This window comes from Leptonychotes weddellii, chromosome 7 (genome assembly GCF_054177405.1).
Source record: "Leptonychotes weddellii isolate Sample4059 chromosome 7, ASM5417740v2, whole genome shotgun sequence".
Classification (NCBI taxonomy): domain Eukaryota; kingdom Metazoa; phylum Chordata; class Mammalia; order Carnivora; family Phocidae; genus Leptonychotes; species Leptonychotes weddellii.
Window position 1 is genome coordinate 31,475,018 of NC_138375.1, and position 21,720 is coordinate 31,496,737.

The 21,720-nt window shown below is 41.1% G+C and overlaps 1 protein-coding gene, 1 non-coding gene and 1 pseudogene across 5 annotated transcripts in view; 2 read left to right on the forward strand and 1 right to left on the reverse strand.

The window, feature by feature from the left end:
• The first annotated feature begins 1,031 nt into the window (after window positions 1-1,031).
• The window catches only part of NNT (nicotinamide nucleotide transhydrogenase), an 89,823-nt gene continuing 69,134 nt past the window's right edge, over window positions 1,032-21,720 (forward strand). The window contains exons 1-5 of one of the 3 annotated variants that reach the window (XM_081826084.1): window positions 1,032-1,162; window positions 6,207-6,410; window positions 10,733-10,962; window positions 13,526-13,743; window positions 18,048-18,135. In XM_081826084.1, coding sequence (XP_081682210.1) covers window positions 6,260-6,410; window positions 10,733-10,962; window positions 13,526-13,743; window positions 18,048-18,135 — 687 coding nt within the window. In that variant the 5' untranslated portion in view covers window positions 1,032-1,162; window positions 6,207-6,259. Of the gene's footprint in view, window positions 1,163-1,585; window positions 1,725-2,033; window positions 2,246-6,206; window positions 6,411-10,732; window positions 10,963-13,525; window positions 13,744-18,047; window positions 18,136-21,720 lie in introns of those variants that run through there. The other 2 variants (XM_081826083.1, XM_081826085.1) reach the window with 2 other exon arrangements.
• The window catches only part of LOC102725870 (glyceraldehyde-3-phosphate dehydrogenase pseudogene), a 271,823-nt pseudogene continuing 252,507 nt past the window's right edge, over window positions 2,405-21,720 (reverse strand). The window contains exon 2 of the transcript XR_014146913.1: window positions 2,405-2,415. The product of XR_014146913.1 is annotated as a glyceraldehyde-3-phosphate dehydrogenase pseudogene (transcript). The remainder of the gene's footprint in view (window positions 2,416-21,720) is intronic.
• Window positions 12,716-12,841, forward strand: LOC115939677 (small nucleolar RNA SNORA33). The gene has a single exon (XR_004074451.1). It is a non-coding gene; the product is annotated as a small nucleolar RNA SNORA33 (small nucleolar RNA).

Sequence of the window (21,720 nt, forward strand, 5' to 3'; positions counted from 1 at the left end):
CATGACTTGAGCCCAAATCAAGAGTCCTATGCTTAACTGACTGAGCCACCCAGGTGCTGTCCCCCCCACCCCCATCATATTTTCTAAGATACGGAGCTTGTGTCCTTTCCTGTTGGTGAACTCTTTCAGGAGAAGGGCAGTATTTTCCCTTGACATCCTCTGGATGTCAGTGGAAATTCATTAGTTGAATGACCTTTTATGCTGGTTAAACACAAGAGATGGATGTTTTTTTTTTTTTTAATTTATTTGTCAAAGAGAGGGAGAGAGGGAGCAAGCACAAGCAGGGGGAGCTGCAGGCAGAGGTGGAAGCAGGCTCCCCACTGAGCAGGGACTTGGATGATCTTGACCTAGAGCTGAAGGCAAAGCTTAACCCACTGAGCCATCCAGGAATTCCAGCACAAGAGATGTTCTTAAAGGAAGGGTTTCTCTGAAGTTTCTTTCTTTTTTTTTTTTTTTTAAGATTTTATTTATTTATTTGAGAGAGAGAGAGAGTGAGAGACAGCATGGGAGGAGAGAGGGTCAGAGGGAGAAGCAGACTTCCTGCTGAGCAGGGATCCAGGGACTCCCGGATCGTGACTTGAGCCGAAGGAAGTCACTTAACCAACTGAGCCACCCAGGCACCCACTGAAGTTTCTTTTTAAGGAATATCTGTTTTGCCTATCTTAAATATTTCACTTAAAGTAAAAAGCAGTGATCATGCTGACACTTCATGATGATTGAGCTTTGGGTAAGTGAACCATTTTATATTCCACATTTGATTCTTCCCACTTTTAATCAGAAGACACCTGCAGACTGACAGAGGTATGTGCAAAGGACAAGCAGGTCCTTATGTTTTGGGGTCCTTTCATAGTTTTGCGGCCATCAACCCAGGCCTTGTCAGGCCACTTCATGTCCACCAAGGGCGCCCTCTAGCGCTGGATATTAATACTACCAGCAGCACGCGGCTTTCTCTGGGCCCGCTGTGGGAAGACCAACACGTAGATGTGTGTTAATTTTCGGGCCTTGACATCGTTTCCGAGGAATTTAACTCCACCTCTTCGGGCAGAATGGAAAAACAGCGCCCTCATTCCCGCCCTTCACCACCCCCCGGCCTCCTCCCACTTTCCTTTTGGTCCTCTTCTGTTACAGAAGTTCTGATTTTTCCTAGAGAGCTAGAGGAAAGGTACCAAAAATGGAGTTATATTATCCTTGTATTTGCTCTGGTGGAACACTGGAGAGGAAACCACACTTTGTAACTGGTTCTCCAGCTCCAAATGTAGCCCTGAAAACTTCAGCGCCGGCGCAGGGCTCCAGGTTTGATTGACAAGGACGCGCCGAGGGAAAGCGCGGAGGCGGGGCAGGGGCCCGCGGGTAGAGCCCGAGACAAAGAGGTTTTGGCTGCCACTGAGGAGTGAAGGGCCCCTTGGGGTAACTAGCCTTTGCGCTCTAAAGGGGCGTTTGGTGAGGTCGTGTTCTTGTCCGGAGAGAGGGCGGCAGGCGCCGGGCCGAGCGGGCTGAAGGGCCGGGTGGGGAGGGGGGCGGGGTGGGGGAGGGGGCGCTGGTGTGTGTGTGTGTGTGTGTGTGTGTGTGTGTGTGTGTGTCGCCGTCACGTGGCCTCCGCCGCCGCGGGGTTGGGGCTGTTCTTCCGGGTTGGAGGCTCAGAGCCTTGGGGCCCGAACCCGGGTCTGTCAGCGCGGCGTCCCCCCCGCGCGCGCCGCCCAGGGCCGCCTGGCCTCCCCGCCAAGGTGAGCGGCGCGGCGCGGGCAGCCGGGGCGCGCGATTGGGGCGCAGCTGGGGAGGGGCAGCGGGGCTCGCGGGGATTGTCCGGGCCCCCGCCGAGGAGGAGACCTGTCAAAGAGCAGAAGGGGGCGGGGTTGGCAGTGGCCTGGGTGCGAGGTGCACCCGGGCGCCCGCAGGCCAGAGGCTTGGGTCCGGAAGGAGAACCTCGCCTCGAGGGCCCTCTTTCCTGTCTCTTGCTGGGGCGACGTGGAAAGGAGTGGGCGGGTGGTTGGGGAACTGGGTACTGGCAGGGGTCAGGGAACAGGCAGCTGTGCAGGTGCAGATCTTGGAGCTTTGGCGGGCAGCGGGAGTCGTACGGGGTCATTTCGGCCCGCAAGATGGGGGGAGGAGGAGAGGTCATAGAGGACTTTTGATAGAGGGTGCACCTAGAGAAGTGGCAGCTGGACGCCCCGAAATTGCGCTTGAACCTTGAGGGAGTTCGGGGTCGGCGATCAGCTGGAGACCTAGGAGGTGGCGAGCGAACGTTGTGAGTGTGTCTGTCTGTGCCGGCTGGTGGTGGTCCGGGCAAACTTCAACCAGGCAGAGTGGGGCCCGGGGTTGGCGACCGGGAGGAGATAGCGGTGGGGGCCGAGCTGATTCGAACCCCGGAGGCGGAATGTCTATTATTCGGCCTTGGCCAATCGGCTTCAGGGGAAGGTTATAAATAGCGGTCCCGGGCAGTTGCCAGCCGCGCTGCAGTTTAGTGGCCGAAGGAGGGGCGGTAGTTTGGTGGAGGTCACACTGCCTGCCAGTCTAAGCTTCTGTAGGGTATTGTGTCCTTGGTTGGTATGCTCTGCTTTAAAAGCGTGACTTGTTTACGGTTGCAGGCGTCCTTTATTCGCCCTGTGGTGCAGGGCAGTCCTAGAGAGATCGCCTTGTAAGGAGTCTTGTAGGACAGACTCCGTTTGGATGAGACTTACATGCTTTTATTTAAAATGCTCCCCTCTTCTCCATCACACCCCTTTGACTTGCAAACCTGGCTGTTTTTTTAAAATTTTATTAAATGTACAGTTTAGGATTACTTTCTTATCAGCAAGTGTGCTCAGGCTGTTTACCTTTGCTGATGGAATCAGTTTTCCGCAAGGATACACAGCATTTCATTTTCAAAGGAAATCTCCTGAAACTCTGGAGAATGTGTTCCTTAGATACCTAGGTTTCAAGTTACCTAGCCCTAGTTATTCATTTATTCAGTCAAAAAACACTTGCTGTTTTCCTATTTTGTGCAAAGCACTGAGCCAGATGTAATACCAAAGTGAATAATAATAGCAATTAAAATACTGTGTCCTTTTAATCCTCACAACAGACAGGTGCTGTTATTATCCTCATTTTAAAGGTGAGGGAATCAGTTTCAGAGGAGTTAAGTGAATGACTTGCCAAGGACACAGCTAATAAATTACAGAATGGGGGCTTACAACCCACAGGTCACCTTGTTAGCCTCTAGGCTGCCCTCTCTCCCTGCCCTCAAGAATTTTATTACCTACTGGGGAGAAAGTTATCCGAATAACTTACATTACAGTGCTGTATCAATGATATACTAATTATTTTTTTTTTCAATTTTGAGTTGTAAAGCTTTCCCCCATTGCTTCAAAGTCATAGAAACACATGGATAATAAAATAGAGGGCTTTTTAAGTGAAGAGAGGGACAAATGTGACAATTAGGCTAGTATTCTATGTTCGATATAAACAAGTACCTGTCTGTGATAACACGGTTTCAAATATTCTCCGAATATCTTTCAGGGTCATTTGTATTTGATTTAGGCTTAGTGGTAGGGACCATTCTTCCAATAAACTACTTTCTGATCACTGTCCTGTATGTTCATAACTTGAAGTAAGTGGAATTTTTTGGCAAGATCGGCCTCTGAAGGCCTTGGCCTTAACTGATGCTTGATGCCAGGGATCTATTCAACATCAAATTCCCATTTTCTAAGTAGGCAGGACAGTTTTTCCAGATTTTATGAAATAGGACTTCAGCTTTAAAGCACTGTAAAATCTCATCATAAAAGTTTTAGAGCCTAATGGGGTCTAACAAACGAGCTTTCCTATGCTTTTATAGATGAGCAGACTGAGATGCAGAGAGATTCAGGGAGTGAGCGGCAGACTTAGACAACACACAGGCTCTCTTATAGCTAGCTTTGTTCTTTCCCTGATGAGGTCTGGGTAAACCTCATCAGCCCCATGAGAATGGTGGTTGTTGGGGAGGTGGGATGATCCAAGAAGAGAAACTAGGGTAAGTGGGGGAGGTTGGGATAAGACTAGGTCATTGGTTGGGGTGCCTGGGTGGCTCAGTCGGTTAAGCGTCTGCCTTCGGCTCAGGTCATGATCCCAGGGTCCTGGGATCGAGCCCCACATCGGGCTCCCTGCTCAGTGGGGAGCCTGCTTCTCCCTCTCCCTCTGCTTGCCACTCCCCCCCGCTTGTTCTCTCTCTTTCTGTGTGTGTCAAATAAATAATAAATAAAATCTTAAAAAAAAAAAAAAGACTAGGTCATTGGTAATGGTAGGACAAATCTCCCTCAAGGCAAGAATTTTTTATATCTTTGTATCTTTTATATATCTTTTATATATCTTTGTTTCTCCCTTGTTCTTGGCATAGATTCTGTGAATGTTTTGAATTCGGGGCTGGATTTCAAACTGTTGCTCTCCATTCTCAGCCATGACTAACCCTAGAAGTGACCCATGAATAAATGAGGAGAATATTTATGGGACTCAGGAATGCTTGGGATTGAAATGAAATGACATGTGGAAACACTGAAAATATAAAACCTATTCAAGTGCAAAACATTGTTCAGATACATTTCTGATTGCATGCCTGAACCCATCTTGCATGCTTCCGCTTCCTTAGCTTTTTTCACATTACGCTCTCCATCTCAAATGTGTTTCTTTTCTTTTTTCTGAGCTCTGTAGGAATACATAATCTCCTTCTTTGATCCCTCAAAGAACTTTGGACTTGCCTTACTCTGCTTTGTAGTGTTATTACTTGTTGACTTTTCTTATCTCAAAGTGTGTCACCTATTCCAGTTTGATTCTACAGATGCTTCTAACGGCTGTGCCTCTGACTCAGCCCTCTATACGTGTTTGTTGAATTAAAGGGCATTTTAAGAATAAGCACCATCTGGATTAAGGATTTCCATTCCCAGTGTGGCTTTCTGGTATTTGTAAGAAGTTGCTTCAGGGAGTTGTAGCAGCAGTTCTGAGTAAGCTAGACCCTTCTTCCTCTGGACGCTGGAAGAATGTTTATGGAGTCTGCTGGGATTGGGTGCTGGACCCCAACAGGGCCCACACGATGGGGCAGAGCTTAAAGCAGTTGGTGGAGTTAGCTGAGCTTGACTGATAGAATTCCAGATCTTCTGCTTCTTCCTGATTTTGAAGGAAAGAAAAGAAGGATGGGGGAACATTGGGAATCAAGGGAATGGTGGGCGTGCCTTCAGTGCAGCCCTGGGGATCTGCCATGCAGAGCAGTGGAGGTAACCACTGAAGCTTAGGTCAATAATAACAAAGGTCAGTGACACTTCATCCGGCCCAGTTAGAGCTGGTAAAGAAGTAGCCACTTGTGGGCGCCTGGGTGGCTCAGTTGGTTAAGCGACTGCCTTCAGCTCAGGTCATGATCCCAGGGTCCTGGGATCGAGTCCCACATCGGGCTCCCGGCTCAGCGGGGAGCCTGCTTCTCCCTCTGACCCTCTCCCCTCTCATGCTGTTTCTCTCCTGCTCACTCTCTAATAAGTAAATAAATAATCTTTTAAAAAAAAAAAAAAGAAGTAGCCACTTGTGAGAACCACTGATGGAAGAGTTCCTAGTTACACCCACACCTACAAGCGCAAACTTATGTGATAATGGCATTTTTCTTTCTTTTTTAAAATTGGTGTCATATCTCACACATGTTTAATTTTTTGAGATGTGCACTTAGCAAACATGCATCTCATGTTCATTCAATCTCAATTCGGGGGTCTTACAGGATAAGCATCTTGCTGCACTGAATGGGTTGCCAGTGTTTTCTGTACATGGTGGCTAAATAGCTTGCTACTATACAGTTTTATAGACAATTTAAGGGAAATTCAAGGATAACTATGCAATTTTTGCTGTATGTGCAGATTTAGAAGACAACTTTCATGTAAGATGTGATTGGACTCTATAGCAGTTTTCTTTTTCAGCTTTCTAGCTACATTAAGGATCAATTAGACTTAGGTGATCAAGGCTTAAAATTGAATAGTGGGTTTATAACCACTATTTTAGTGGGAAAATGGATTTCAAGTTTTACATATCTGAGTCGGAAACAAAGTTTTGAAGCATCTTCTGTAAGTAAAGGGCTTGGCAAATAAATTCATTGTAGATGCCCACATAAAACTTTATATTCCAAGCTCTTTGAATTAGTATTTTTAAAAAATGTTTTTGATGTTCAAATGACAAAGTATGTTTTTCTTAGCACATAAATACTTTATTTTCTTTCGTTTTAGTGATTTACGCTCAAGGAAATTTGGGATTCAGAAAGTTGGGAGCTCATACGAACATGGCGAATCTACTGAAAACCGTGGTGACTGGCTGTTCGTGTCCTTTACTTAGCAATTTGGGGTCCTGTAAGGTTATACCTGGGAAGAAGGATTTTTTACGAACATTTCATACTCATCAGGCTCTTTGGTGTAAAGCTCCTGTAAAACCAGGTAAAGTCTCACGTCAATGGATGTAAGTCAAACCTTCAAGTCGTAGGAGCTAACAGATCTCCTGATGATTGATAAAAGGAAAAGTCATGCAGTGTTACAGCCTGGTGTTTGTGAGTCATCATTTTGCATTAAAAAAAGAACCCTAAGGAGTGCTTTTTAAAAATATTTTCCATGTATAGAAGTTCCTGATTGTCAGTGCTAATAGAGAAGAAAAGAAAATAGAAAAAGAGAGAAAAAGAGAAATGATAAACCAGTTGAGTTGTACCCAGGAAACTATTGCTCAGAGTAACCATTTCTCCCAGCAGCTCTTCCTCTTTCCTTGTCAGTATGGAGGAATTGTAACATACATGGCTCATCTCTGCTCAAGAATTAGCAACTAAGTATATGAATTAATCTGAAGTAGTGCTTCTTGATTTAGTGAATGGCAACTTCATCTCAGTTGCTTAGGTCAGAAACCTTGGAGTCTTCCTAGATCTTCACAGTAGGTACGGTTCAGCCCTACCTTGTATCCGGAGTCTGTTCTTCTCACCATCACCGCTGTTATCTTCCTGTTCCATGCCACCATCATCTGTCACGGGACCACCATCATCTGTCACGGGACTGTTGTGCTCATCTTCTAAATGTGCTCTATGCTTTCTGCCTCTGCTCCTGCTACAGTCTGTTCTATACGTGACAGCATCATCTTTTAAAAATGAAAGATCATGTACTTTTCTATTCAGAATTTGCCACAGTGTCCTAGCCCATGCAGAGTTAAGAGCTGAAGTCTTTCGGTAGCCTACAAGGCCTTCCCTGCTAGGATCCCCATGCTTCTGTTCTAGTGTGTAGGCCAAAAGGAGAAGCTAAATAAGGGCTTTCTAAGCTGAATGAGATCCCTTTATGCACTTTGCACAAAGACCCTCCTAGGACTGTCTATACCTCATGGGCCAAAACTCAGATAGGTGGCCATTATGTGGTTATAAGGGAGACTTGGACATAAAAGAGGTCCTTTGTTCTAGATGGCGACATATTCCATTAAAATCGGCATTCTGTAACTAAGATGGAAGAACAGGATGGACATTTGGTGGGGGGCAACCTAAAGTTTTTGCCACATAGAATAATGCCCTTCTTTTTACGTTTGTAGGACTCTGTGCATTCAGGATCCTGACACCGCTATGCTTTTTGAGTTCTTATGTCTGTCTTTCATAGAATTCACAGCCTCTTTTCTTGTTCTCACATGACAAGTGACTGTTGGCCAGGTACCTGCCCCTGAGAGTCCTCAACTTTATCTTCAGATTTTTATTTTAGGTGTTCTAGAAAGCCAGATGATCCAAGCGTGATAAAATTGTGTATAAGATAGAAGTAACTGCATTGAGGACGTGAGAATTGTCCTTGTGACTAAAGGCTGGACATCAAGATCTCTATATTGACTATGCAGGAGACTTTTGTTTATTCAATTTCTGGCTCTTGACTATTTCCTAGATAATCATTTTTTATATCTAAAAGATAATGATTCTATTTAAAATGTATAACACCACAATTTCATTACCACATTGAGAAGCATGAAAAGTAATCCAGTTAGTATTCATATTTAAAAAAAGTGTTTTTTTACAGTTGCCTTATCCAAATAATGATCCAAACAGGATCCACATGTTGTATTTGCTTGCTACATCCCTTCTTTTGATCTCTATGTTTCCTTTTTTCTCTTTTTAATTTATTTGTTGAAGAATGTCGTTGTTGCCCTGCAGAATTTCACATTCTAGGTTTGGCTGACTAAATTCCCTTGGTCTTATTAAAACCCAGTTTCTCTGTCCCTTGTATTTTCTGTACCATTTAGCTAGATCTAGAGGCTTGATTAGACTCAGATTTGTTTGTTTGTTTTTTCTTTTTGGTAAGAATACTTCATAGGTGATGCTGTGTATGATCTATTGCATTACATCAAGAAGATTAATCAGTGAGTTTAGATGTTGTTGGTATCCATCTATTAGGAAGCTCCCATCACTGTTTCACTCAAAGGCTATACAGACGTTTAATGATCATTAACTAAATCCATGGTTTTATGGGGGTTTTTTAAATGGTGATACTCTATCATTTTATCTTCATTTATGAGCTAGAATTTTTCTGTAAAGAGAAACTTTCCCTCTATTATTTAGTTACCCTGAGGTTGTGGTGCCAAGGTGGGATAAATGCTTGATTCTGTCCCATTATTTACTAGTTTTGGTAATAATGTCTTGGTTCCCTTAAGTATTAGTTTTCTATTTCTGCTGTAACAAGTGATCACAAATATATGGGTTTCATACAACACAGATTTATTGTCTTGCACTCCTGGAGGCCAAAGTCTGGAATGGCTCTCACTAGGTTTATATGAAGGTATTGGTGGGGCTATATTCCTTCTGGAGGCTTTAGGGGAGGTCTTTTTCCTTACCTTGTCCAGCTTTTGGCTTGCGTTCTTTGGCTCGTGGCCCCCACTTCCGTCTTGATAGCCAGCAGCATAGTATCTTCACATTACTATTTGACTGTGACTCTTCTGCCTTCTTTTTCCACAATTAAGGACCCTTGTGAGTGCATTGGGACCACCCAGATAATCCAGGATAATCTCCTTATTTCAGGGTCATTTGATTAGCAACCTTAATTCCATCTGCTCCCCTAATTCTCCTTTGCTGTGTATCCTAACATATTCACAGGTTCTGAGGATTAGAATGTGGATATCTTTGGGAGACCAAAGACTAGTTGACTAGTGAAGCTTTTAAAAAAATATTTTTTGAGTATCATAACTAACTCACTTGGATGTGTTTTATTACATTGCAATTAATTATTCTCTTTCATGCTCAGATTGTTTCCTATTTGGCCAAGTGGATGCCCTTTCAGGTTGGCTCCTAAATCTGTTTGATGGGACTTCATTTGTCTTCGGTAGCTTCCTTGGCTTATGGTATATAGGGCCTAGGTAATTTGAGATTGTCAGATAAGTAAACCCGAAATGTATATGTGATTTAACTTTGCACATCAATCCAAAATATTTTCCCTCTTTCTATTATTTTCCTCCCTCTTCTTCAAGTAGAGGGTAAGATTCAGCGTATATTTGCCTTTGGTTTACTATCAGTTATTACCGTTTATCGAGTATGGGGTCTAAGACTGTGATCAAGTGGTGGTATTTTAGGTTGACTTCATTTCTCTGAGGCCTCACTCACTTAATGATTATTGTTATTCTGTGGAGATAATTTAATTTTTTTATTATGTATATCTAGAGTTTAGGTTGTTAGAGTAGATTTCCTAAGCTTTAGTAAAACATATAAAAGCAGATCTTTATTTAAAAAAATCTATTTATGCCCTCATGTTGAGTAAAACAGAAGAAACTAATGTACTGTAGTTAAAGCTGTTCAGAACCATCTATAAATACTTTATATATATCATGCAGGCTCTTTTGGGTTGCAAGGAATAGGATCCCATCAGGCTATATTTTGTGATGAGGGTTTATTGTATGTGATCTTGGGAAGTACAGAAGCCCAGGAAACTCTTCATTTACTTCTTGGAAAAGTGGAATGTTCTTCTGAATGTCATAGCTGTGGCTCATCTTCCCTCTTTGTATCTCCACTCCTGATGTTTCTACTACTATGCCTGTATACCTCCCTTTGATTACCTCATGGTTGCTTACAAATAGCTTCTGTACCATTTACTCCCTTGTCCTTTTCTGTGGGTCACAGACGCCCTGAAAAAGAACCTGAATGGGTTGGGTCATCACTGGCCAACATAGAGTGTCCTCAGGTAGTTCCTGTGTAAGTCACGTCAGAGGTTGTCTGGCCTGTAGACTATTATCTTTGACCCAGCTGTTGATCCCTGGTCTAATCAGTGGGGGCCAAGAATGTAGGGTCTCAGGATACAACCTTGGAAATCTATGAGGAATTGCATTGGTCAAATTGCCAGGAAGGAAACTCTTGAGTGTGGCAGGCCACCAAAGTGTCTAGTATAGGCTTGTTCTTCAAAACAGCAGATTACTTCTGTCTTTCTTAAAGGTAAGGACAAGGAGACCATAAATCCCAGAGGGTTAGTTTGAAGAGTGGAATTTGCTTGTTGAATGATCTCTTACAACCCATTTTTTCCCCCTAAGGATAAACTAATCTAGTCATGTGATTTGAAGAGAACCATTTGGTTAAATGAAATATTTGGAACTTTCAGGAGAGTGGGCAGAAATATTTCCCATGATCGATCAAAAAACTCAATTATGATTATGAAGCGGGAATATTATTTTGAGCAGCAACTTGTATGTGTGGTATATTTTGAACAGACTGCCTATTTTTGTTTTTATGTTGTTGTATTTTACTAATTTTTTTTTTTTTTTGCCTTTGTAGGAATTCCATATAAACAACTGACTGTTGGTGTCCCCAAGGAGATTTTCCAAAATGAGAAGCGGGTGGCATTGTCTCCTGCTGGGGTTCAGGCCTTGGTCAAGCAGGGTTTCAGTGTTGTCGTGGAATCAGGTGCTGGTGAAGCTTCCAAGTTTTCTGATGATCACTACAAAGCAGCAGGTGCCCAGATCCAAGGGGTGAAGGAAGTGCTGGCTTCTGATTTGGTGGTCAAAGTAATTATTCCTTTCCCCCCTCATTTATGGCATGCCGACATTTAAAAAACTTTTCATAGGAAAATTAAACTGTTGTTATGTCTCTTCATATTTTCAAACAATGTCTTTCCTCAGAGAAATGCTTGTATGTTGTGAATATTCATATTCCAATAGAACTTTTATCAGGCAATGTGATCCATGTTTATCCATGAGGGGAGAAAGTGATCTTCCTTTTTACGTTTGTCATATGGAAATTCCCTTCTTATTGGCTAGGGAGAATTTGCACTTCCTGGTTCATATATATCCAAAATACCTACAGGTGAGTATTTAAGTGCTACTAGAATAGAACAAAAGGCATGGAATTCCTCCTGGGACTGAATATACCGTGATCTTCTGATACATAGAAGGAACAGTGATGTAGCTGTGATCTTCTGATACATAGAAGGAAGAGTGATGTATCTGACATAACTGCTATTTCTAGAGAGGGCAGGGCTGCCCTGGAGAAAGCAAGAGGGGCCTGAGTGGAGAGTAGCCTTACCTACTTTAATAAAAGGTCTTAATATACAATAGCAATCTATGTGCTGAAGAACTTTAGATGTAAAATCTGAAGCAAAAAAAATCATATAGAGAAAGGAAGAGATTGCATCACAAGTCTAGCAGAGATAATTACTAGAGGGGAGCATTAACTTAAATCCTAAGCATTCTGCAACCAAGACAAGGAAGGAAATAGGGCTTGTAGAAGCTTGATCATTAGCCTGAAAGAAGCTCCTTTCTTTTTCAGGAAATACCAGCTTTGTGTGTGTGTGTGTGTGTGTGTGTGTGTGTGTTTGTATATTAATTTCTAAGGTGAATCAATCACATAATTGCCTTTTTTTTTTGCATAAACTCTACTGAATAAGTTGGGTAGGGTTTTAGTGATTTTTGCAGAAGACAAAATTTTTTGCTATAGATGTTAATAGTAAAATTTATGGTATGTAGGTAAGTTGTAATTCAACTCAAGCTTTTAGAGCGTTCAGGTTTACAGATACTTGGTGATATAACTTAGTATAGTAAAAGAGCTTAGGTACAAAAATAAGTATAATCCATTCCAATATATGCTCTAGGGATCAAAAACTTTTGAGATGTCCCGCAGTAAAGGGTTGGTAGGGTACACATAAGTTTTGGAAATGCTTTGTGTTCCTATTAGAGATTCACAGTGTATATGAGCATGTTAAAAGCACTGAGAAATCCTACAATATAGAAACTTATATAACTTTACACTTGCATTAATAAACTGCTTGGCTCTGGGACCTAATTTCTGAGTCAAGCCTGTTAATATCTTGAGCAACTAGGGATCCAGAAAGCACATTGAGGGAGACATCCTATTGACTTAAATCACTCAGATGCCAACAGTTTCAGCTGAGATTTGATAGGGGTCAGTAGAATTAATTCAAAGTTGTCCTCTAATTTTTACTAAATCTATATTATAGATTCTCACTGAGGAAAAATAGACCTTGCCAGAGAGTCTTAATTATAAAATCACATGAATCACCAGAGCAGCAACTGACATGGGAGTAACAAATAAAGTGTCTCATAGGTAAATTGAGATGAAATGCTGTGGAATGAAAATATTGACCCAGTGTTTGTGTTTGTGTTTCCTTTTAAAACATAAGTCCCTGAGCTATTGCTTTCTGGGCTTACTTGCCTAAGAGCGCTGTTGTGAAATAAGAGCTAATGAAAGGATACATGTTAATTGAAGATTGATTTTTAAACTTGGATATAAAACACATTTTAAAAGCCAGCCAATGAATCTGCTTACCTGAATGCCTGCAGGAACTTAGGAAAAGCTGGTGATAGTAAAGCCATGTTCTGAGCCTTAAAGACATTGAAGTCGTTAAGGTCCCTGAAAATGGCTGTAAGAAATTAAAATAACATCGCTTCTTGGCCTTTTGGCTAAGATCAAGTGAAATTAAAAAAACAAAACAAAAGCCACATTTTAAAATGTGGGATTTAAAAAAAATTGGCTTCGAAATGTGGACATTTGAAACTTTCAAACATATGGTGTGTGCGTTCATTGACTTATTTGATACTTCTTCCTGGAACAAAATTATATTATAGCTTTTTACTTAAGCCCAATTCAGCAAGCCTACTAGTTTGAATTGTGCTCATCTAGAAATATTCAGCTGGAATTTTAAGGTGACATAGATCTATACATATGACAATGGAGAGTTTAGGTTAAAATGTTCTTAACTTTTTGCCACTCCAAATGTTTGTGCTTGCCAAAATTTGCAAGAATTGAATCTTTGAACACACAACAAAAACTCCCTGCCCGTTTATTCTAATATCTCTTAATCTTACCAGAATAAAAGCTCAGATTTGTAAATAATGTACTCAGAACAGTTTGTAGGTCATCAATCAGGGGACAGATGGCAAAGATCTTTGTGTTCCTTGCCTTGTTTAGGAATTTAGTCAGAAATTTATTGCTGAAAGATTACTTCTGGAGTGTTATTTCAATCATTGCATATTATTTAAATTGTCCTGTTTACTTAAAAATATGATTAAGATATTTACATTTTTAATCAGTGACGTGACTTTTTTTCCTCAGGTGCGAGCCCCCATGGTTAATCCAACTTTAGGTGTTCATGAAGCCGACCTTTTAAAGACATCGGGAACACTGATTAGCTTTATTTACCCAGCCCAAAATCCAGACTTGCTAAATAAACTTTCTAAAAGAAAAACTACAGTTTTGGCAATGGACCAGGTTCCAAGAGTCACAATTGCTCAGGGATATGACGCGCTAAGCTCCATGGCCAACATTGCTGGGTATGTTGATTCTTTTCCATTTGAGTTGAACAAAAGCACAGCGGTACTCTAGAAACATGCTCATTATAGCTCTTCTTACAGGGATTTTACTCGTAATATTGTTGGAGATTGCAGCTTTTTGAGAGTTTGCTTATTTTTTAATTTTATTTTATTTTTTAAAGATTTTATATATTTACTTGACAGAGAAAGAGAGAGAGCACAGGTAGGCAGAGCAGCAGGCAGAGGGAGAGGGAGAAGCAGGCCCCCTGCTGAGCAGGAACCCCCCCCCCCCCCGCCCCGCAATGCGGGGCTTGATTCCAGGACCCCGGGATCATGAACTGAGCTGAAGGCAGATGCTTAACCAATTGAGCCACACAGGCGCCCCGAGAGTTTGCTTATTTTTTAAGGCTCATTTTATTATTTCACAGTTATAGGAAATGACTCTTCATATTGCAGTCTGCTTTATATCCTTTTTTAGTCTTCATAGGTAGAAGCCTTATTTCCTTTCACCAGAGCAAATGATTGTGAAATTATTATTTTTTTTTTTATTTAAAGATTTTTATTTATTTATTTGAGAGAGAGAGAATGAGAGAGAGCACATGAGAGGGGGGAGGGTCAGAGGGAGAAGCAGACTCCCTGCTGAGCAGGGAGCCCGTTGCGGGACTCGATCCAGGGACTCCAGGATCATGACCTGAGCCGAAGGCAGTCGCTTAACCAACTGAGCCACTCAGGCGCCCTTTTTTTTTTTTTTAAAGATTTTTATTTATTTATTTGATTGTGAAATTATTTGTATGAGGAATAGACTCTCTTCTGTATATGTGTGGATATATGTGTATATATGTATATATTAGGTTGAAATGGCTGTTTTTTTCAAGTTTTATTGAGATATGACTGACTTACATCATTGTATAAGTTTAAGGTATAAACATAATGATTTGATATATCAATATATTGTGAAATGATTATCACAGTGAGTTTAGTTAACATAAATTGCTGTTTTTATAGGTAAAAGATGGTTGGATATTGGCAGTTTCATATGGTTCAACCTAACGTATATATATATTAGCATTTACCATTTTAATTAGGTTTTGCTTAGGTAAATTCATAAAATATTTAATGAATAGGGAAAATGTCTGGACTTGAGGAAGTTTCATCTGGTGTCAAACCCCATATTGCTAACTGAGGGCTAACTATGTCCTCTTATCTTTGCCCGCCACTCACGCATTCCCAGGGTACTGGTTGGAGTGCTTTGTTGAGAGGAGACTAAGGTGCATTCTGCTCAGAAGAATGTGGCTCAGACTGAGTAATCGTGCCTGCCCTGGGAAGGGGTGGGAGTAGCTGTATGAGTGCAGCGTATTGCCGACTCTGCCTAGAGAGTGGGAGAAATCTGAAAATAGATGATGCTTATGAAATCAACTCCTCTAAGAGACTAGTTGAATTAGATTTTAAGCATGAAAACCATTGGTAGTGACAATTTGCTAGTATGAATGGGGCACCAACAGATGAAAACGGTTAAATAGTGCTTGAAAGAGAGCCTAACTTGAATAAAGCCTTTTACGGCCTGACACATGAACTGAACGTTTTCTTAGGTTTTATATCTTAGGTGTAGCATATCAAATAGGCCAATAGAGCAAATGGATTCTACTTTGGGTTTCAACTGTTCGTTTTTGATAGAAAAGCAGAAAACAAAATGGACAAGTTAAAAACACATTTTGTTATCCTTACTATAATATGGCAAATGGTTGATTTGGAAGACATTTTTTTGTGATATAAAGTATACACCAAAGGACAAAATTTTTGCCATATTATTTAGTTTGTAGAAAAGTTACATTATGTATTATGGGACTAAAATTTTTCTATAGAAGATGTACAATATAATCTTTTAAGAGTGTTGTTGATTTTGTCTTGTGAAATGCATGTATATGAAAGGTTATCAGAGTCAGTGGCTCTAGATCAATGGTTTTTAACTGTAGAATCTTTTGAGCAAATGAAATATTATGAGGCAATATAAACAAATCCAGTAAGAGCAGAGTGGCCTTGCTTGAATCGAGGGATGGAGGGGTGTCCAGAAACATGTTTATTCTCTACCCTACCTGGAATGGCCCCAGAGCTGGCTGAAATTTGAACCTTTGGGGATCCATGGGGCACAATTTAAAGAATTAGTGTATTATGTCCTGAGCTGATATATGCAAAGGGCATAGAGGTGAATCTTGAAGTATGCTTATCCACACAATATGTGATAAATCATTATCTAACTCAGACACATAACCATGGTACAGTGAAGACATGCTCCTTCCAGTTCATTGATGTTCATTCTGAGCTTTTTTGCTCTCATCAAAAAAAGGGTAAACTGTTATCACTTTTTCCCACCGTCAGCGTTTTCTTATACATTTCCTGTGTGATCCATCTCATTTTTGTTATTTTTTCAGTATAGCAACTGAATCTTTTAAAATATTCCAGTTTCTTACAGTGGCATTTGAATCTTTATTATGTTTGCTTTTTGAAAATTTCTATCACTTTGATTCAGAAGTAAGACTAACAACATAATCTCTAAAATATTGTTTTCTTGCTGTAATATGATTTAACTTAAAGTAATAGTGGTTACCATTTTATGCTTTTGCATCCATTATTGTATCAAATATTATTTTATAAAAAATAGGATCAGGGAAAGATTTTATTGTCAGCTAGCAGGTGGATCTTATTACATAGTTGCATTATAATTTTAATTATATGTATGTTATCAAGTGAGAATGTGCAGAAGTGCCTTTTAGGTATAAAATGATCTGAAAATCAACTTAGTCTAATATGTTAAAAATATCCTAGTAAAGGGCGCCTGGGTGGCTCAGTCGGTTAAGTGACTGCCTTTGGCTCAGGTCATGATCCCAGGGTCCTGGGATCGAGTCCTGCATCGGGCTCCCTGCTCTGCGGGGAGCCTGCTTCTCCCTCTCCCACTCCCCCTGCTTGTGTTCCCTCTCTCGCTGTGTCTCTCTCTGTCAAATAAATAAATAAAATCTTTAAAAAAAAAAAATCCTAGTAAGGAAAGGTGGTATATTTTACTAGTTTTTGTTGCACAGAGTGTTTCTTTGGCCAGAAACGCTAATATTGACCAAGCATTTATTGTGGCAGGCTTTGTGCTAAGCGCTTTACCTGCATTATTTCATTTAGTCCTTGTAACAACACTAAGAGACAGATGCTCTTTTTGCCCCCACTCTATAGATGAGGAAACCAAGCATTAGAGAATTATAGAAAATTACCCAAGGTCACAAAGCTAGTTAGTGGTAGAATTGGGACCTGTGCTGAGGGCACTCTGCCTCAAAGTCCCATGCTTTCAACCACTGGTGGTCAAAGGAATTGTTTTTCTGAGGTTGGAATTTTATTATGTACAAGTATATAGCTACATCTAATTTCTTTTTCATTTTGAGGTTTTTCCCTGTTATATAAATACTACATCATCATCTAAGAACATTTGGACAGTAGAGTGAAGTAAAACAAAGTTTGAAGTATCTGTAATTCCAGCACCCAAGGAAAACCATTGTTAGCATTTTTTTACCCCAACTGATCTTGTGCAATATTTGTTGTGAAGAGGTCAGGGAGCGTCCTGGGTAAGAGTGTGCTTCTGGAGGCAGGATGCCAGGGTTAGGCTTCTGGTTCTGCCATTTGCGAGCCGAGTGACTAGCAAGTCTCTGCATCTCTCTGTCTCTGTTTACTCATCTACAAAATGAAGGTAATAACTGTACCTTTCCACAGGATTGTTATGGAGGTTAAAGGAGTAGGTTTACATGAGACACTAAGAACGGTTTTTGACACGTAGTGGGTACTACAAAATGTTAGCGATTATTCTTTGACTATTAAAGAAAGTTTAATTGGCGGGGGGGTGGGTGGGAAGATGAGTTAGCCTCTTGATGGGTATTAAAGAGGGCACGTTCTGCATGGAGCACTGGGTGTTATATGCAAACAATGAATCATGGAACACTACATCAAAAACTAATGATGTGGGGCGCCTGGGTGGCTCAGTCGTTAAGCGTCTGCCTTCAGCTCAGGTCATGATCCCAGGGTCCTGGGATCGAGCCCCGCATCGGGCTCCCTGCTCAGCGGGAAGCCTGCTTCTCCCTCTCCCACTCCCCCTGCTTGTGTTCCCTCTCTCGCTGTGTCTCTCTGTCAAATAAATAAAATCTTTAAAAAAAAAACAAACAAACAAAAAACTAATGATGTAATGTGTGGTGATTAACATAACATAATAATAAAAAAAAGTTTAATTGGTGACTTAGGATAATATATGAGTCTAAGATCTTTCATTTTATGGAAATATTTATTTATTTTTTCAGTTATAAAGCTGTTGTACTAGCATCAAATCATTTCGGACGGTTTTTCACTGGTCAGATCACAGCTGCTGGAAAAGTTCCTCCAGCTAAGGTAGGTAAAACTTTTAATGTTTCTTCATATTATGAATTGATTAAAAGTGAGGGTATGTGTAGTACTAAAATATAGTTATTTTAAAAGTTTTGTTCTGTGTTGACTTCACATTGATAACCCTGTGCATGTACAAATACACGGTGGAGCCTCGAGGCTGTTTACAATTGCTTGACAAACAAGAATTTTGACATTTCTGGAAGTTCTAGTTTTTTTCTGTTTTTGACTTACTAACTTGAATTCTTAAAGGGGTTTTGGATAACTCATTCGGGGTAGTGTGTTTATTACTAATTTTTTAAAAAGCTTCAAGATACCATTCAGTAAGTTCTCGATTTCCCAGTGTTGTGACACTTGGTTCATAGGAAAGATGGTCTTAGTTCAGCAAATTCTCGATTTCCCAGTTGTGACATTTCACTCATAGAAAAGATTGTCTTAGGTTTTTGACTTTTTTTCAAAAATGGGTTAGGAGGAGGGGGAAGGGAAGGGAGGTGGCATGATCTGGGTACTTTGCAGAAGGAAAGCGTGTGGCTTCTTTAATCTAGACTGAAGGCAGAGAGGAGCAGTTGAGCAGTGGGGATGGTTAGGTCAAAGAATAGATTACATTGTAACCCTTCAACACTGCATCCACTAAATGACGATATAAGCACATCGTCTGGGTAGAGGAAATAGGACTGAAGAGTATGTCTGTAGGTACAGGTTTCCTTGGTGCTTCCTGCTCTTAAGTACTTTGTTATACAAACTGAGAACTCATATGACATCAATCTCCTAGAAAAAATGAAAAAAAAAAAAAAGATACTGGCAGCTTTGAGGAATCTAGTGATATACTGCCTTAAGAACAGGCCAGGTGAAGAAAATGGCAAGTGGTTTAAGTGGAAGCCAGAATACATAACAAGGAAATTTAGCAAAAACAACAGCGATGTGATATGTGAAGTGATTGCCTTTTTTTTTTTTTTTTTGGTGTTTATTTATTTATTTAAATCATCTCTACAGCCAACGTGGGGCTTGAACTCATGACCCGGAGACCAAGAGTCACATGCTCTTCCTAACTGAGCCAGCCAGGCGCCCCTGAAGTGATTCTGTTTGACTTCTTTGTCAGGATCATAAGAATAGGTCTGGCACTCACGGTGGCCAGAAGTTGAATGCTGTTTTTAAACTGGCTGAATGCTTTGATGCACTAACCAACTACTCAGTTTTGGTTAGACTCTTTCCTGAAGTATGTGGAAACTGAGAGGAAAGCTGTGAATATATTAGAGATTAAAAAATGAAACAAGGGGTGCCTGGGTGGCTCAGTCAGTTAAGCATCTGTCCTCGGCTCAGGTCATGATCCCAGGGTCCTGGGATTGAGCTCCGTGTTGGGCTCCTGCTCAGCGGGGAGCCTGCTTCTCCCTCTCTGCTCTCCCTCTCTCTCTCTCAAACAAATAAATAAATAAAATCTTTAAAAAAAATACAATAAAAAGTGAAACAAAAGACAAGAGGCTTAAAGAGAGGAGAATCAGTCAGCCTTTAGAAGGTAGAAAAGAGACTGTCTTTACTGAGAATTTATTTTATTATGTTATGTTAATCACCATACATTACATCGTTAGTTTTTTACTGAGAATTTAAATTGCAGTTTACAGGACTGTGGTCATGTGTTAGAAATAGTTTTCTGGTATTGAAGAATTAGACACTAGGGGGACTTACCAGTGTAGATTGAATAATATTTTATTTGGGTTTCCTGTAAATATGGAGGGTTCTTGTCTAGAATGAGCTAACAGTCCATCATTTGATGGCTTACCATAGGTCAGGCACTGTTCTGGGAGCTGTGGAATCCAGGAAGCAAGATCCCTGCCACATGAAACTTACACCCTAGTAGGGACCACAGTGAGGCGATAAATACACAATGAATTATATAATTTTAAACATAAAAGAAATGATGTGATAGTGAGTCAGAGGGGCAAGCTGCTTTTGCTAGGGTGATGGGAAGGCTCCTTTGACATTTGAGCTTAGACCTAAAGGATGGCGAGAAAGGAACCAGGTATTTAGGATTTCAGGCAAAGGGCACAGCATCTGTGAAGCATTGAGATGGAAAAGAAAAGTATAAAGAAGGCTATTGGTCTGGAGTGTGGTGAACAAGGTGGAGAGGGATTTGAGTTGGTGGAAGGGTAGGTGGGGGCTGGATGATACTGGGCTTGCTCAGATTCTCTTACAGATGAGGGAAATGCCTGATTCAGGATTGTTTTGGAAAAACCCACTTTTGCTTCTGTGTCTCTACTTTCACATAGAACACTTCTGACACTTTTGCTTATCAAATGTGTGGGGGTTTCTCCACACCAAGCAACTCTGTGACACCAGCAGGGTGCCCTATAACTTAATTCTAATACTGTCTCCCTAGAGATAGTGTGAGATCCACAGGTTAAGGGCTCAGTCCCCCAAGATGCCCTCATCTCCCTTCGCGCGCCAACTGCCAGTCTAGTTGTTACCCATTTTTCTGACAGATAGACTATAAATCATTCAGAGATTCCCATGACCCCCTCCCTGGGTTCAGTTAATTTGCTAGAACTGCTCACGGAACTCAGGAAAATAGTTTCCTTACCGTTTACCAGTTTGTTATAGAAAGATATGATAATGGATATAGATGAACTTCCAGATGGAAGAGATGCCTGAGGCAAGGTATCTGGGAAGGGGCATGGAGCTCCCATGCCCTCCTTGGACACACCTCTCTCCTTGCACCTCCATGTGTTCACCAGCCTGGAAGCTCTTCAAACCCTGTACTTCTGGGGTTTTAAAAGGAAGTTTCATCACATGGACATCACTGATCACTAACTCCTTTTCCAGCCCTTCTCCTTTCTCTGGAGAATGGGAGGTGGGGCTGAAAATTCTCAGCGGCTATCCACAGACTTTCTGGTGATCAGCTGCCATCCAGGAGCCTACCAAGAGTCAATTTGTTAGAACAAAAGATACTGCTATCACCCTCGAAATTCCAGGGGATTTAGAAACTCTGTGTCATGAACTGGGGTCATAGACCAGGTATTAGGGCAAAAAATGTTCCTAGTGCTCTTCTCACTTAGGAAATTACAAGGGTTCTAGGAGTTCTGTGTCAGGAACTGGGGACAGAGACTAATATATATATATATATATATATATATATATATATTTACTGTTATCTCATGAGGATTTAAAAAAATCGTCTGGAAGTTCTGTGGGAGAATGGTTAGTAGGGGGAAGAGTGAAGGCAAGATCTGTTCGGAATTGATTGCAGAAATAGTGCCCTGGGAAGGGAGTGGCAATAGAGATGTGGAGAAGGGGATGGATTTGGGAGATCTTTGAGGGTTGACACCAAGAGTACTTGCTGATGGATTGGAGGTGGAAACGTGTGCAAAGAGAAGCCTCAAGATGACCTTCCTGTTTTGGCTTGAACAGTTGTGTGCACAATGAGTGCCCTTAAAGGAGATGGGGAGGCTAAGCGAAGGAACAGGTTAAATGACAGGAAATCAAGAAAATCCCTTTTTTTTCTTAAGATTTTATTTATTTATTTATTCAGAGTGTGAGCGAGGAGAGGGGCAGAGGGAGAGAGAATCTCAAGCAGACTCCGTGCTGAGTGTGGAGCCC